The sequence below is a fragment of the Haemaphysalis longicornis genome, unplaced genomic scaffold, assembly GCF_048455015.1.
Source record: "Haemaphysalis longicornis isolate Haplotype H1 unplaced genomic scaffold, Haemaphysalis longicornis Haplotype H1 scaffold_2, whole genome shotgun sequence".
In the NCBI taxonomy this organism is placed as follows: domain Eukaryota; kingdom Metazoa; phylum Arthropoda; class Arachnida; order Ixodida; family Ixodidae; genus Haemaphysalis; species Haemaphysalis longicornis.
The window spans coordinates 135985311-135997047 of NW_027526295.1; the positions used below are offsets into that span (position 1 = coordinate 135985311).

The window sequence follows — 11737 nt, forward strand, 5'->3', positions numbered from 1 at the left end:
GAGCTGTCTATTACCCTTGTAGGGGGAATATCGCTGTAAATATAATCAGGAACCATTACTGTTGAATGAAAGAATGAAAAGAAATAACCAAAAATTATGCAGGCTGTCGCGCAGCGGCTTGGTCCCTACTGCGTAAAACACGCTCTTGTACCACGTATAGCTCATGTTTATTTTTTCACTTTCAGTCGCCTATTCTTCATATTGATTCACTTTGCTTAAATTTTCCCACACGACGCTTTCGATGCTGATGGAGCCTAAAAACGATGAAGGAATATTATTCATAGAATATTCCTGAAACTTTCCCTTTTCTAACACTTTTAAAAATGCCATCTTTTTGCCCCCAAGAATCGCAAAGACAAGATTAAATTTGTGTTTGACTGCGCGGACAAACTGGCAAATGCTGGACTCACGTATAAGCCGGTAGGTACCTTGAAATTTTGTTTTAAGGTGCAGCAAAGCTTCATTTGACGAAATTACACAGTAAGTAATGTGGAAAATCCATGATTGTGAAAACTATGACAGCAGTTATTACCTATACTACAAGTGCTCGGTGTTACGATTTCGTGTAAAGGGTGTACCTGGCTTATTGGTTGATTCTGAGATTTCACGCGTCGAATCTGCACCTGTCCTATAAAGGTGTGCTGCAGTGAGGGCTCTGGATATTTGTGAGTACCTTGGGACATGAAACGCGCACAGAAATATTTGCATACAGGCTGCTTCACTTTTCGTCTCGGCCACAAAACCAGTCACTGCCGCCATGCAACATTGATCTGCTTAGACATGCTCACGAAATCAACGCCTTTCACACGGAACAACCTCGTTGGGTGGCTTCATTGGGAGATTATTATTTTCCCATTGATGTACTAGTTATCACTGGTTCATTGAGCACGATGATAACTGAATGTTTCCATAAGCCTATTTCACAAGGAAATAACCGACCTTGGCTTATTTTTTCACGTACCCTCAGGCCAAAAGCCATAAAGGAGACTCGGAACCCAAATTTTGCTAAACTCATACACAATACAGAAGAAAAAATTGAGCCCAATAGAAAACCAGAAATTACAGAACAAGTCATACAGATGCTTGTAGTTATCAGATGTTACGCAGTGTCGTTTTAAAAGCTGGGTGTCCGGAGATGTTATCAAAAGACAAAGGCTGTTTTATTCATCAGGCATACAAGAACTCAAAGACAGATATCCCACCCTCTAGTTAGCGTCTGAGTGTGGGAAACTGACTATATGGCAATAATTTATGAAATCTTGGCAATGATTATGAGCAATGATTTGAGATATGGCAATGATTATGAGATATGGCAATGATTATGAGCAATGATTTATGAGTCCGCTTTAATGAGTTACATTTCTAGTACAACGGGCCCTTTTCCGTGTCTAACTGCATCTTCTTCAGTTCTCGTTACTCTAATCGCCTTCGCCACATGCCGAGCACGTACGTTCGCATACTGTGCGCGTGTGAATCAGGCTCCCCCTGAAATCCTCTGGTTGTTCGGAGGGTTCACGCACTCAGGAGGCCGCATCAGACGAGTCTGCAAGTTCCTCAGTTCCTAGTGGCATTGGCAAGCGAGGTTCTACAAGGACAGCCTGCACACAAAAGTGCACCACAAGAGCCGCGCGAGCTACGAAAAGCCGAAGACATGCCGGAAACTTTGCGACGAGTACAACAATGCGACGCAACACCTATGGACGGCCACCTTCGCCCAGCTTCGTGCTTCCCGGCCAACGAAAACGCACGTGGACAGCAACCCTGTTCACATGGAGGACCATATGCAACTCCCCGGTGAAGTGCAACGGACCTTGGGCCTTGGCCCAAAGTTCGGCGTAGAGCCCAGGATGACAGCGGTGGAGCGTCTAACACTTGTCAGACAAGTGTCCAGGTTGGCCCCTTTTGAAGACGAAACCCGTGTGTGTCGTCCGGTGTGGACGCTATATCGCGCTTGACGCAGCCCCGCCCCACCGTTCCTGTCAGACGTGTGAGTGGCTTCTTAAAATACAATAACTTATGTGTGTTGCCGGCGGACAAAGAGGAAGGGTTTGTGGTTCTCTCAGTCGACGCATATCGACAGAAAGCTGGTGCGGCGATTGCTTCGACGTTTAACCAATGTTCAGATGTACAGCTTGGACAGGGGAAGGCCAGAGCTTAGAAGCTGTGCGCGTGGCTAAGTTTAGAAAAATTAGAATAGAGGCTCGATAAAGCTGAAGAATGTGAGTTGAGGATGTTCGTTTCAGCTAAAACGCATAAACCAGAGCGACTCCTGTGGGTTATCGTTTCGGAGCGAGGTACATGGCAAAAAACTGTTGCCTTATTCCTGAAACAGGAACTGGGCCGGTTAAATATTATATGATACATTTTTAATAACCAGCTCTCAGGACGTGATTGACTATCTGAAAGAACCGAGTGGACGCTCTGTAACCAGCCTCAGCATTGATGTCAAGGATTTATATTACTCTCTCCCCCACGACGAACTCTTGAAATGCGTTGAAGACAGCATTGACGCCTTCGGAGCAGTGGCGTTTCAAAACAATGCAGGTGTGACCGTAGAAGTTTTCTTGGAGCTGCTTTCGTTTTACCTTAAGTCGACCTATGCAGAATGGGACGGTAACATCTTCCCTAAAAAGCAAGGTGTGTGCATTGGGTCATGCATCGCCCCCAGTATCAGCGACTTATATTTGGCGGCAAAGAACCGAAATGTCACCTCGCTGCTAGAAGGGTCAAAGGTCACACACGTCTTTAGTTACGTGTACGACTCTCTTGTTCTCATTGACGCGAACGGCGATCTTGACACAGCAGTGTCAACAACGCTACAAGAGTTTACGGATTCCTTAAAGCCGCTTGTAATCACCCACGTGGATATCCGGCTTCAGTTTTTATACAAACATGTGTGCTGGGAATACAAGCCACGATCAATGAAGCCGCTGCTTCCCCACTCTTTAGGCCACTCAAAACTCGTAAAACGTGGCATCGCTAACCTTTGCCTAAAAAACGCACTTAACAAATCCTGCTTTCACAAGTGCGAGCACAGTCTGTTGGCGCAAGTGAATCGTCTAGGCAAGGCGGGATACCCACTGGCGCTTGTTACCTCTGTGGCAAATAAACTCCTGGGAGACGTCAAACGGTTCTTCAGAAACGAATCGTCCGAGGTTGACGTGAGGGACCAGGCCAGGAGGAAAACCGCAGTTGTCCCGTACGTGCATCACCTTTCCCATAGGCTCAAGCAGATCGGTTCCCGCAGCAATGTGAAGGTAGTTTTTTTCCTCTCGTGAAAAGCTTTCAAAGCTTTGTAAAAAAACTTCCCCAGTACAGAAGCGGAAAAGGTCCTGCAAGGTCAAAAACAAGAACAAGTTCGTTACGTGTGCCCAAAATGTGGTGTATGTAATTCCCCTCTCCTGTAGTCGCGAATACGTAGGCCAGACATCCCGGTGTTTAAATGATCGACTGCGGGAGCACAAATGGTATATAGAGCGTGGAAACACGGGGCACCTTAGTGAGCACTGCCGAGATTGTAAAAAATGTAAAAATTATGTATACCTGCCTTCAATCAGACTATAACAATACCAAGACATCACAACCAGTTAACAAGGGAAACTATCGAAGCTTCTGAAATGGCGCGCTTCGGAGGGGATGCAATGCGGGAGCAAGCCATCTCTGACTCTATCACAAAATAAACTTTCGTATCTGGACATACGACTCGGAATGCGCGTGTCGCGCAAGCTGCTGTCGAACAAATATTTCTTTTTCGTGTTTTTTTTTTCGTTTTTTTTCGTTTTTTGTTGTTATTTTTTTATCGTTATTTAAATTTAACATCATGTCTTGGGTGTGCGCGGCGTAACCTCAAGAATGTAGCGATGTGCGCACGATTTCTGTGTATATATATGCCTTCTTTTTCTAATATATTTTAATTGGAAGTAGCGCGTGTCCCTGTGATCTCTCGTCGTCCCTCGTTTATGTTTTGAGCTTCGAATGGCTTTGCAATACAATACCAACTTGCCCAGAAGTCCGCCTTAATCTGAAGCATATCGAAAACACAGTAGCGTCTCGCGTAACTGGATGCGATAAAAGTTAGGTGTTTTTTACTTGATGTTAAGGAACTTAAGTTCAGGCGAAAGTTCGTACCGGTTAGGCCAACCGTCTAGTTATATTTAGAAATGTATAAGGTAAGAAATGCCAAATTTTTATTAGTTATCCTGGAAGTTCGGTTGTATTTGGAAAGGTGTAAATCAAGCAGGGTATAACACCAATTCAAGTGTCGTTTTATCCATTGCAATATAGTGTATTACACTTTTGTTAAAAATAAATTTGATGTTGCATATTCAAGTTTGAGCGACTAGGTGTTTTGGAAAGACTTAGGTTTTGAGTCGTATGACACTGTGCAAATTTTTAAAGTACGCACTCAAACATGCGATTACAGCTATTTCGTACGCGATATGCCCAGAAGAAGTGAGGTCGGTAGTGTTGTGTACAACCTGATAGTTATAAGTGATGACGAATGCCAGAGGAGCACTACTCAGATAATTACCATGCAATAAGCTGTTGTTTGTGGTTACAGAAAAGGCTTAGATTTGCTAGTGTTTTGTATAATAGCCATAATTTGCAAAGCAGACACATTTCATTAATGTCTGGTTGGAGGAATAGTAGGTCATTCTCTTTAGATGTTTTACAAATGTGGACGAAATTATGGGCGAAGAATTTTATGTCAGAAGTGTCACATAAACCTGAGAAGTTGATGCCGATAGCAAAAAGACCAGGGGTGACAAAACAGTTCGTTTTGGAACTCCGAAATATACGTTCCTCTTTGGAGAATTATTAGCGCTAGCAAAAAAAACTGACAGCGGTTAAAAAAGAGACACTTGAGCCAAAATAAAGCTTCGAATCACTGTTAGGATCATTTAGTTTTTAAAACAGCAGCCTGTGACTACTCAAACGCGTTTAAATAATCTAAGAAAGTAGAGCCAGCAGTAGGTGAGCGATAACGAATAGTATTAACTTCGGGTTAGAATGATACAATTTGGGTTTCAGACGTAGATGTTTTTCTGCAATCTCATCGGCATTTCGAAAAAGCAGAATTAAATTCCAGACAATGCACAGGGTTTAGCTCTCTGGTATGTCGCACGGGATACTGCTCAACAAGGTGAATTTGAAATCAGCTGGAGTATTTTTGCCGGTTTTGGACAGTGTATTCACTCACCCCTTGAACATTAAAATTCGTGGGATGGCAACCTTTGTAAGGCAAGCGTTTAAATATCCTTGTTAGTGGAATTGCTATTGCTCCGTCATTTAGCGCAACCACCGTGCAGAAAGGTGTCTTGTTTAGTTTATTCGTTTGTTTGGTTGTGAAAAAGAATAAATACTTAAGAAATTTTTAATTACAAATCCCATCTTTAGTCTACTGCTTACAGCGAGGCTGCTAGTTTGTCGTTAGTAGGACAATTGCGTGTTGTAAACAAAAACGCTCGCAGGATAGAGCAATTCTTGCCCAACATGCCGAGCGCATGCGTGAGGCTAGCAACGATCCAGCTTTGTCGCTAGAAAAGGCCAGCACAATATTTATTTGCAATCACGTATACGCCATACGGTTCAGCATTTGCTAATAAAACGCCAAAAGAAGCATCGAAAGTGGGCGATAGATTACAATGCGCCTGTGAACAAGTGATCCCCCTATGCGTTCCATTTAGCGTCTAAAGGTCCAGCGAGATGAAAGGTGCAAAAGCGGATATTGCGTCCCGGTGGACCGTTCGTCTCCTTGGACATTCAGGCTCGATTGAAAATTCAGACTCGGGGGATCTGTCGTCCCTTTCGACATTCCCGCTCCATTGGACCTTCCGTCTCATAGGATCTTTCGTCTCGTTGGAAATTCAGGCTCGCTTGGACCTTGCGTCTCCGTGGATTTTAAGTCTCGTTGGAGATTTAGGCTCTTAGTATTAAATGAATACCTGTAGCACCCTAAAATTATCTTGAATGGGACTCTACCCAAATATAGTTAAAAAATATAGTTCCGCAATATAGTTCTGCATTTTTCGATGCAATAACTCTTACACCGATAATTCGAAGCGAAATTTACGCCTGGCACTTCTGATTTACGTCGTAAAACTTGAGTCTGCCTGCAACGCCATTGACGAAGGCAAGCTTGGTCGCGAGTACGTTGCTGAGAGTGCCTAAATAAGACTTACGTTTTTTAATTCGGACCTTTTTTGTTATTCAGGAAAACTGTAATTGTTTTTCTCATTTTTTGGTGTGCACTAGTGTCAACGAAAAAATATTGTTCACAGCTTCATGCGCATGGCAGGCATGTGAGCGCTAAGAAAACAAGCAAACAGTCAGGTGCTTTTCCATCCAAAAAAGGAGGGTGCTACGACAGTCGCCTGACAATCACCCGTACGCGCGTGAGCGTCCGTCAACTGCTCGCAAAACGTAAGAAGCGGTCGACACGGTTCCGGGTTGTATAGTCTCAGTTCGGTCTCATCAAGGCGTCAGTTTGATGTGTCACTTGCATTCGAGGATTTCATATATAAATTAATTATTGAGATAAAACATCCAACTTGAATATCTTCCATTCTGATACTTCGTTTAAATTTCGCGACAACTTATAAAGACGACGTTATTGTGCTTCACGCAGTCACAAGAGCAAGCCCAAATACAAACTTCAAGCCTTGAAATGATCACAGTATTCAATTTTCAAGTACGGAAACTTTTCAAAAACCATCTTCGTTTCATCGTTTCCCTTTCCTCATCTGTCCGCAACACTAGAAATTTCGCGATGCGCTCAGCAGCATAGACTCAGCACAACGATATACAAGTGTTGCATCGATAAATGGAACACTTTAAAAAAAATCCTAAGGGTTTCGCTGCTCCGTTCACGCTTAAACGTCACACGGAGGTCACACTTTGTGGTCTATTTTGTTTTGCACTGGGAACAATGAATGAATATACCTGTTAAGTCTCCGAATACATAATATCACTTTCCGACTATGGCAAAACGGCGGCCACTGTGGACCGGCAAGCTGATCTTGGATCGGTGGTGCCACCTAGGATATGCAAAACGTAGCGAGCGATGACGATTCACGCTATAAAGGTGCCGAATGAGGTAGCAGACAATCAGAAAAAAACTTTTGTCGATAGCGGATGAACGGTTAGTACGCCACCGGTTGGTCAGTTCTGTTACTCCGCAGGAATGGAAAAATATTCTTGAAACAAAAGAGCGAACAAGAGAAAGTGCCAGCCGCCGATGCTGCTCGGATGTAATTAGTTATTCTCATAGCTGTTCAGATGATTTTGTGAGCACGTTAATTCTTGTCAATCATTAATCAGTGCTGCTTTAACTCGAGAAGAGAGCCCATGCGCTGCTAAAAGAAGCAATTCTGCAGAAGTTTGTTTTTATAGCTTAATCGTAATTGCCAAAATTTTGTGAGTTCCGGGCCAGTCTTTACAGGCCATTAATCATACAATGGTACTCTGGGTCGCGAACGAACCGATTAGCCTTATAGATTTTCATACTCACAATGACACTTTCTTGTTTGTTTTGTGGTGGAACTATTTTTGGGGAGGTTGACGAAAGCCATCTGGTACGGCACGTTCATGTGAAACGATTTCTATTGACGCAAAAGTAAGGCTTGTCCAAGACTACCTGCACTTTCACAACGCTCATTTTATTAACATAGTGAAACGTTTGGCACTACACATTTGAATCTATCGCTATCAGCTTAATATTCCCAAAAAATTCGCGTCTTAAACAAAACAGTGCGGCATTAGTATTGTTGGACCTTTTGTCTCAGTGGACCTTTCGTCTCGTTGGACATTCAGGCTCGATTGGACCTTCAGAATCGGTCGATCTTTCGTCTTGTTGGACATTAGGGCTCGATGGGACCTTTAGACTCGGTGAATGTTTCGTCTCGTTGGACATTGAGGCTCAATTAGACTTTTCGTCTCGTTGGATCTTTCGTCTCGCTGATGACGTCACGAACTGTACCTTTCGACTCGTTGGATCGTTCGTCTTGTTGGGCATTCAGGCCACGAGCGATGTGTTCATGACAAAGACTGGGTTTGAATTTGATTGCAAAAAGGGGTTTTACGTCATTCCATTCGACGGCGAGTGCATGCATCAGGCTCTGCCACCAGAAAAGCCGGGCACATGTGACATGCCCGCTGAGGCGACAAAGAACACATTATACTCTCCCAGACCAGTATGCGCAGTGGTTTACAAAAGCTTCGCTGGATGTATTGGCGGGCATGTATTGGCGGGCATTTGTATTGGCGGGCATTGTATTGGCATGTATTGGCATGTATTGGCGGGCATTTTTTTGTAACAGTGCTCACCTTGGCAGTGACCTGCTCGCGTGTTTCAATCGCATTTCCCTCCCTACTTGAGAAAACACGTTCATTTCTAAGCTGTGGCAAAATTCTCTCTCTTTCTTTTGAAGATCATATTTCTTCATGAGGTTGTGCATTGGGAAGTAGCACTTCATTGCAAGAGACTTTTCATTCTTCAACAATGGTTTAGAGGTGCATATTACGGTACTGGTACTATCTAAGACGACGTAGCAACTCCTCCACACATATTTGACTAAAACAGCGTATATATTTGACTTAAAATAGTCCGATGAAAACATTGACGCATTTAGTAGTCATAAAATAGTCTCTGTGCAGATGATCGCCCCTTTTTCAATCTTTCTTTAGAGCAACCACTTGTAATGCTTTGCTGTGTCGCAATAACTCTGCATTCGCTAAGGTGTCCCTTAGATTCGGTCTTCTTCACCAATGAAATTATTATTGAAGTAAATTATACTAGGGTCGGTAATTACACCTAGTACTGAGCAACCTTTCCGTTAAGTATGATTTTCAAGGCGTGTTCAGTTGGAAAACGTTTTTAACAGAGCAACATCCAGATAGGCTCGTGTAAACGAATTTTATGTAAAGGTCATTTTTCCCAAAATAATATATGCGTGAACCCGAACAAGAAAACCTATTTTCACCTGCACGTACAATTCAATAGCACAAACAATGAGTTACTCGTTAATACAGTCATTTCAGTGCACACAACAAACAGCATTTTAATAGGTGTTGTGTTTTTGCCTAATAATTGCGTGCTGGCATTTATTTCTTGTATCCTGAACATATCATATTGCGAAGCTTAGTCGCTTTGTTTCGCACGTTTTGCAGTACTGGCTACAAAAGTATAAGTACAACCACACTGCAGCCTCTACGGCATATAGAGTGAGTACATGTTATTGACTGTCTGGTCGCAAGTCATTCAATTGCTTGAGAAAGTGATCCATACTTCAAAAAATATCAAAAATTTATTTATGCGCAACTGTGATTCTGTGACAGTTTTTATGAACTGTAACTCATTTGATGATTCCATCAGAGGAAGTTTCATCACCAGTAGTCTTATTAGTACTCAAGGTTATGTGAAATGGAAGAAAAATGTTGAATTGTGCTGAGACAGGCACGAGTGGCAAAGATTTTAAAGCGAAAGATCGGTTGAGATACATAAGTGATGAACATCAGTCAAAGGTATTTGCTTACACTTCCACTGGCACATAACGCTGCAGGAACTTTTACTGCGGATTTTTTTTGTTAAGGCTAACACTCAGCTATGTTTCATTAGACGTGAGAGATTTCGCGATTTAAAGAAACACAAAAAACGCATATTTACTGCAGAAACACCCTACGAAGGCCACCCTTCCGGTTCTGAACTGATGGGAACGCTGTGATGTTTGTACTCGTAGAAATTCATTGTAAAATTCGCTAGAATGTAGACCCACAGCTTAGGCTTTTAAAGTTGACATTGCGAGTGTCGTGTTTGTACTCTTCTGACACACTCAATACAAATTCACGTTGGCTCAACGATTGTTTGTTCAATTATACGTATATTCGTAAATACGCATGTTTATTCTGTCTCTATTGCGGCATAAAGAAGGCGATGCTGCACACCCCCTAGCCCCAGTAGAGATCCTACTTGTGCCAAAACAACGCTTAAGGTAGCCATCGGGTACGCGAGAAATCTGTGTCCTACATTTTGAGGCCAATGAAATGCGTGCGCTACACATAATAAACGATGTGCTTTTGCATAAAAGAATAACTCAAACCTTACCATAGACTCTTCTGGGCCTAGCGTCGTCAAAAAGAGATTTTTTACAGTACCATTTGCTTGAAACGTGGTGAATGAGAACTGTATTTTATGCACTTCCTCCAACTGAGATATCAGAACGCCTCATCTTTGTTGCCAATTCGGCCTACCTGAGCTGGTTTACAAGGCATGAGTGTATGTTTAGATGGCTTTGGATGCCCGTGTTAACAGGAGCCGGCGCACTATTGCAGCAAAGCGGTGTTTTTCATGCCAGGGCTCGGTTTTGTAGCCAAAAACATTTCGTTATAATAGCTTCACAGTACCCGCATTACAGGAAAAGTAGAAGCACACTGTGTCTAGTAACAATTGTGGACAAGCATTTTTATACGACATCGGCAATGTACCTAAACCGGCGAGGACTGGCCGCTGTGGGCAGCGTTTTTTGTGCTTTTTTTGGTATTGTAAACACCTAGTAATACAAATTCAAGCCGCAGTGTTTTCGTACGCCGGCTAGAAATGTAATATTTTGTCAGCATATACAAGCATAACAGATTGAAGCTTGCAACTAACCGAATGTCGGCGATGGGAGGCGCAGCAATAAAAATTGCAAAGAGAAGTTATATCAGAAAACAAACATGTTTTCTCGTTTTTTTTTACAGCGATGTGGATCCAAGTACATGCCGCAAGATGGTCGTGTAATGCTGTTTGGTCTCAGGTGGCTAAGAGACATTGTTTCAGGATGAGAGAGATGACACGGATGCTTACAGGCATTTGTATCGGGTTTTCTGCACCGCTCATTGCAGTTTAGCTGGTATTTCTTGCTACTGTATAAAGAATATGGAAACAATGAAGATGTGCGTATTATTTGCGTTGCTTCCATAAAATACGTAGTTGGGGCAAATGGAACTTCAGTAGTTAGGTTCGCGCTGTTTGCATATGTGGAAGGCTTCTGTGTGCTTATTTTTTCAACGGGTACATGAACAAAGACACGCACGCACACTCACACATACGCACACACACATATTGTCGCGTACTATAAACACGCAGATGCTGAGCCGGGGTTCTTGAACGAGACGACCGGGTCAGTACAAGCAGCCGGAGCTTCTTTAGTGGGATAGCCCGAGCACAGGGTTCCAAACGCGAGCGCCAGAGCTCTGAATGACAATAATGAGAGAGCACGCGCACTCAACCACTTCTTCGTCCTCACAGTCATCTCTTGGCGCCGATGAAACAAGTGACAATATATATATATATATATATATATATATCAAAGTTGCAGTCCTTATTGCCAGAGCTGTTTGGCGTTTTAACAATGTTTTATAGTGCCGAATGAGGTATGATTGCCTTTTTTTATGCAGGAATAAATAATGGGAAATTCAAGTCGAGAAAAAATGCGCCGTTTTTTCCGGAAGCGGGAATCGAACCCACAACCTCTGCATAACGCGGGCGGTGCTCTACCATTGAGCTAGTTCCGCGGTGACTCCTCTCTCGACTATACCGCTGGGTTTTGTATTTACGACTGCTCAGAGCCCAGTCAACTAGCGCCGCCCCTCGACCACCGCGGGAAGGCGTAGAACGTTTTTTTCCCAGCGGCCGCACGTAAGACGTGGTCGGAAGTCGGGGATAGCCAAAGGAATTTCAGACTGCTGAAGCCAGAAC

General features: G+C 43.1%; 1 protein-coding gene across 1 annotated transcript in view; it reads left to right on the forward strand.

Annotated features, from left to right (window-relative positions):
- LOC144167412 (uncharacterized) overlaps positions 1-10869 on the forward strand; it is a 29224-nt gene extending 18355 nt beyond the window's left edge. Inside the window, exons 4-6 of the mRNA XM_077696682.1 lie at positions 346-420; positions 9169-9222; positions 10738-10869. Of these exons, the coding sequence (XP_077552808.1) occupies positions 346-420; positions 9169-9222; positions 10738-10821 (213 nt within the window). The 3' untranslated portion in view covers positions 10822-10869. The remainder of the gene's footprint in view (positions 1-345; positions 421-9168; positions 9223-10737) is intronic.
- The last annotated feature ends 868 nt before the right edge of the window (positions 10870-11737 follow it).